At 42.6% G+C, this 6000-nt stretch overlaps 1 protein-coding gene across 19 annotated transcripts in view; it reads right to left on the reverse strand.

The window, feature by feature from the left end:
* TNRC6B (trinucleotide repeat containing 6B) overlaps positions 1-6000 on the reverse strand; it is a 188975-nt gene that overhangs the window by 19158 nt on the left and 163817 nt on the right. For all 19 annotated transcript variants that reach the window (XR_003095021.1, XM_025208905.1, XM_025208907.1 and 16 more), the window contains one exon: positions 806-954. Coding sequence is in view for 18 of the 19 variants with exons in the window: in XM_025208905.1 (XP_025064690.1) it covers positions 806-954 (149 nt within the window). In the remaining variant the exon portion in view is untranslated. The remainder of the gene's footprint in view (positions 1-805; positions 955-6000) is intronic.

The raw sequence follows: 6000 nt of genomic DNA on the forward strand, positions 1-6000 counted from the left end.
TTTACTGGCACAAATTACAATTTTTTTATTCCAGGGGACATACTGCAAATCATAATTTGAAGCAACTAATGTTAAAAAAACAACAACAACAACAACAACAACAAAAACAAACAAACAAAAAAAACAAACAAAAAAAACAAAACAAAACAAAAAAAGTGCCTGCCTACAATAGGTAAAGAGTATGAAAAAGATACTATGGCAACATACAACAGATATCACAGGGAAAACACATGTCAAAAGTAAAACTAACAGTAAACGGACAAACAGCATAATGAGTGGAAGAGTCTAGAAAGATGTTTCTGTTAACTAGCAAACATGAAAGCAGAGATAAAAAGTCTTGGAAGACTGTGATTATGTAATATAAATGTAATTATAACAGAAGAGTATAAATGAATAGTCAAACAGGACAAGACCCATTACAATGCCCTGTAGGCTGAGCTTGGGGGGGGGCGGGGCAGAGGCGGGGGGGGGGGGGCGAAGGGGGTGGGTGCGCGCGTGTGTGTTGGGGGATGGGACAGACAGGGACCACTTCTCCCGCTTCAGCAAAAGACTGGAAAAAGTCTTCTAAGTTACCTTTGTTCAGATCAGGCCTCAAAGCCCCAGCACTGTTCTACTCTGTTTATGCATGTACTCAATCCATTTCAATGTTTCATGTATGTACACTACACAAATGCACTTGTTCTTCCTTATTTCCAGTATCATATCTTTTATGTTCCGTCTTGGAACTTTCAGCATTCCCAGAGAAAACAGGAACTAGGACCTTAAAATGAGTGGATTTTGCTCTAACCAGAAGGATTCATCTCACCTTCTCAAAGTAAGGCCCACTATCTGTGGTTCCCATATCTTTGGAATTGGGCGGACGAAACCCAGATCGATCCTTTCTCATTATATCGTTAAAATCCCCAAGATTCATGGCTCGTTTGTCCACCTCAAACTTCTTATCTGGGAGACCACCTGCAAAAGAGTGAGAAGAAGGTAAAACGTCACTGCGTGTGACCACAATCAGATCTATTCATTTCAGCAGATTCATAATGGCAAGACAACTTTCAGGAGTTCTGAAGAATAGAAGCCATGGATTTTTCTTACAGTTTAGCATAACCTCAGATACAATTAAAGCTGATGAAGCAAGTCAAGCAATAAGTTTAATTTCAAAGATCAACAAGGCAATTTGCTTTGTAAGCATTAATAAATAATATATTTTCGCATTAGAAATTCTAATTGTGTGTGCAGAAACATCTACATAATGTTTCTTGCTTCAACAGCCTGACTGGGGCAATGAGACTTGCTTATATTTACTTCCTTGTGTTTCACTTGGAACCCGCTGCAAGTGCACTACGTTTCTAGGTATCTCTGGCAAGGAGTACTTCTTGGATTTTCTACACATGGCACTTAAAAGTCTGCACAGTGTGTGATGGGAAGGAAGGACAACAAGCCAGCACACATTCTAAATTGTAAACATATACATCTACAACTCAAACGATCTCCTGTAATTTCGAGGAACTACACCAAATATGTCCCTATATTTGCACACAAATTCCCTTTTCAGGGCAAATGAGCAGTTCTCTCATAACCAAGAATAACCAAAAACTTATAGTAGCAGACATGCTGCTCCCCACATATCCTTTACCAGCATGTGATGTGGTTCTCTGATGTATTTAGTAAAACTGTGAAGGAAGGAGGCTGAAATGTAAAGAAAACTGTAACACTGCAAGTCATATGCAATGGCAAAGAACAAGACAATAACATCCTCTTTTACAATCACTGTATTGTTCTGATTGTTAGTCTCCCTATTTTTCCTCCAAATTAACCATAAAACAGGAAGCACAGTCTACTTGTACACCATCTATGGCTGCACCTTTGACATTTGTATTTGTTTTATTTTGTAAAAACACTGATTTAGTTGGTTTTTTTGTATGTTTAGTTCATTTAATTCTTTGAATGATTTCTTTGGTTATTTTGTTTTTCTGTAGGATTTTGCAGGGGCAACAGCAGTCAAGTCTATTTGTAGCTATCAAATTATATTCAAAGGGCAAAGCTACTTGTCTTAAAATTGAACCTGAAAATGTGGAATCAACTTATAATCAGAAGAACACAGGGTGACCAAACCCTGACTCTAAAAGAAGATATAATTTCAAAATTGCCTCCCCACAATCATCTGCCATGTGCTGAAAGCAGCACTTGTCCCATTTAAAAAGAAAAATCTGATTTCTCTCTTATATTCCAGAGGCATTCACGACAAAAAAGGTACCATACTTAAACGCTTCATCATAATTGGGCTTAGTAGGTCAGACTGAGGTTCTAAAATCATTACAGGCCTGGATCCATGCTCTTCTTTGCCAGAGGAGCTGTAGTTCACAAATGGTTAATGCCTCATTCAACTAACCATTTCTGAAACATGATATGGTCTAACCTGTTCTCAAAAAACAATTAACTGACAACTTAAATTTACTGTAGTTGAGTGATCAACCTCTTGTCCATAGGCAAAAGTGTTGAGAAGGAAGCAGTAACCTCGCTTACATCTGGTGTTCTCTGCTGACATCTCAGACACATGGCAGGCTGACTGGGGAGATTGTTTCAGTCTACTTTCTTAGGGCAGGGATAGAGGTGAAACATCAGGTGGATCTTACACTTCTCAGATGCCTTCAAAACCATTCCTCATAAGGTACTAAATAACCTAACTATGCATCCTGGAAGAAACTGCTGAAATCAAGATGACCTGGCTAGGTTCATTTTTTTCTAACAGATCCCAAAAAGTCATGCTCAGCAGCTAATGCTCTGTCCCAAGAGCTATGGTACAAAATTCTGCAAGACAATCTTGCCACCCCTTCTCTTTCACATCTAAACTTGAATCACTTCATGTCAGAAACTACAGCGTTCCCAACACAACTTACAAAAGTTCTCTGCTTTTGCTTATCACAGATAGTCCTATCCCTTCAGTGGTCTATGAGAAAATTGGTTCAGACCAAATTTTGCCGTTATTTCTCTCTTCATCAAGAAATTGTGCTCACTGACCATCTGACTGTCCAGAATTAGCAGTCATCAATAATACATTTTCTATATTTATCAAGATAACTGAAAAGGCTCCCCCACTCCAATGACCAGGCTAAAAGTAGACCATGTATTTTTTTTAGTTCCAGTCCGGATTATTGTAGTTTTAGTTAAAATTAAATAAGAAATTCACACTTCAGTTGTCAGTGGTATCTTGCATGATGAATTGACAAAAGATTGAGACAAGCAAAGCAGGCTTCCCCATTCAGTATATCACTCCTGTCTCAGAGTATCAGACACAGATTACTCACTTTGCAGTAACTGTAGTTCTTAAATATGTTTTTTTTCTATCCATCTCTAGGTGCGTGTATGCCCCATGTCTATGAGAGCAAACTCTTGGGTAATAATATCCATTTGGTCCTTGAATGTGGCTAACATGTCCTCAAGCCCCTCTCATAAAGACAGGGTACCCTCAAACTAACCACTTCATTCCTTCACCAATACAAAATCCCTCAAGGCTAAATAATTTCACACAGCAGAGGGCAGGTTATTAGGTCCATAAAGACAGTACCTTGAAGCAGCAGAAATATTTTACAGTAAGTAACTGTTCATTCGTTCTTCGGATAATTTGCCCATCAATCCTACTCCAAGTGTCTGGAAAACAGCTGACTAAGGTGTTAGGTGAAAGGAATCCTCTTTAAATAAGGACTCAGATATTGAACCAATAAATTATGCATCAAATCTATAGGTTGATAATGAAGACTAGCTTGTCAAGGTATATATGGAGCTCCCAGCAGCAGCTTTACAGATTTAAAGTGGCAGAGCTGCTTCTTGAGTAATCTACCTAATCTCTAGCAGAATGCACTTGGATACAAAATGATGGTCATCCCATATTGAGTTTAAAACAAATTTCTGATGCGACCTGAAACTTAATTTTGAGGAGTCAACCTTTGTTGAAACATCTTATCTTTTGGATTAACAAGATACTACTAACTTTGGCGATTAGAATGGTTTTGTCCTATTGAAATTATATAGCACAGTCCAAAGGGTAAAGAGTTTGGTTTCAGCAGATGACGAATCGGGTCTTGAAACTCTTATATGTAGGGACCTACTTAATTCAAGGTCCGACAAAGGAATTGTCATGGGTTGGAAGCAGCATGAAGAGCCAATTTTGTCAGCATTTCCCAGTGGCTCTGCCCCTTCCCACTGCGGGGCAGCCACCCATCTTAGCTTCTGGCTGACCTTTGTGTCGCCCTGCCAGCTGGTGCCTTCCCCTCCTAGGAGGGCTGCAAGACAGCAAGAACTGCTGGCTTCCACCAGGGTGCCAGCACTTTATTTTTATTGTTTTCTTTCTTTTTTTTTTTTTTAAGTTGATCTTGTGGACAACTGAGGATTTCATGGGTTTAGCAAAATCCATGAAATCACAAATTAAGTAGCTCCCTACTTATATGTGAATAAATTAAGAGAAAAATCTAAGTCTACCTTATAAAGAGATTTAGGAGGAGGTGAAAAGAATGTGCCTTTATGACACTGAACTGCATGGCCTTCTGGAAGGCTTCAAGAACCCAGCAGCATGTAGAAACTGCAGTTCATATGCTGAAAGGGAATTACCCAAAAGAGAGGAAAATATATAAAACTGAAAGACTTGGTCTGTATCTCTTGATTAAACTTGCTGCTTCATTCCCATGTAAGAGATTACAGTAGAAAAGCAGCAGAACCCTTTTCTTTGTCAGAGCTGATTTGGATCAGTGCCTCGACACAGCGGAACTTTCCAGCACAAGGCACGGTAAGGCAGGGGAATTCTCGGCGTGGTGAAGAGTTCCGGCGTGGATAGAGTTCCCGCCAAGGATATGCCGATTTGCATAACACGATTGGCCGATGTTAAGTTATTCCCACGTGGCAGCTGGCAATTGACTCGCTAGCCGTATAAAAGGTTAGGGGCATTTCCGCCCTAGTTGGAGAACTCCAACTAGGAGTTGGAAATCCACGATTTCCTCTGGAGTGGAACTCCGGCAGTTTGATCACCTGCCAACGACTCCCCATTGTTGGAGCCTTACGACGTATCCTCCGTGTTGCATGCCCGAGTTAGACCCGAGCTACCCGGTCTGCAAGAGCTCCTCGATTAGTGACTAGAGATTAGAATTGTTGCAACTACGATTGCCTGCGCTGTATACAACTCTACAGTGTAAGTAAAGCTATCTCTGTTTTCCAACTGATACATGTCCCGTCTGTGCCCAATTCCGCTCCAGGGGATAGAGAGTACCCATCTGCCCGTTACGGGATCGCAGCCGCAATTCCAGCTAGCATTCCCAAAGATTCCCGATCCTCGGTCCCCTCTCGGCCCCCACATGGCGTCACGAACAGGATCAGCGGGATCGGGATTAGGATCGATAGGATCGGAGTCAGGATTTGGGGAAGATCTAATGGAGCGGGAGCTAGTGAGAAGTTGCCCCTGGCGTAGCGGGAGATGCCACGTGGCCAGCTCCGAGGAACTAGGCGCCCACATTGTATATCACCAGGCGGGCGGAGTGGGTGAGAGGTTTATTGATGGCTACCTTTCACCGAAGGAAAAAGGAAAAGAGGCATCAGAAGTATGGGAGGCACATCTGCACCTCGAGGCGTTCGGGTGTGTAATGGGCAGCGAGAGAGTCCTGTTCAGGCCCCGGGACAGAGGGAACACCGCACCCCTCGCCAAATGGGGATCGGGTGACGTGAGTCCGGCTCTCAGCCAAGAGTTCGCTCGCTGCATGCAGCTCGCATGGGAGGGTGAAGAGCCGACGATGGCTAACCGGTTCAGCCCCCTGCTGGACACGTGTGTAGCCCCGAGGGATAGAAAAGAGAGAATGTTGGATGTGTTGTTCCGAGCTGTGACAACTTTGCTGGGGAAGAATGCAGACCTAGAAGCCCGACTGCTCGCGGCCGTTCTGGCGGCACGAGAAGCGGCAGAGGAGAGAAGCCCCGAGGCGACGCCACTCCCAGATGGCCACGAGGAAGGAGCGCGCTGCCGGGGAA

The sequence above is a fragment of the Alligator sinensis genome, unplaced genomic scaffold (assembly GCF_000455745.1).
Source record: "Alligator sinensis unplaced genomic scaffold, ASM45574v1 scaffold215_1, whole genome shotgun sequence".
Classification (NCBI taxonomy): domain Eukaryota; kingdom Metazoa; phylum Chordata; order Crocodylia; family Alligatoridae; genus Alligator; species Alligator sinensis.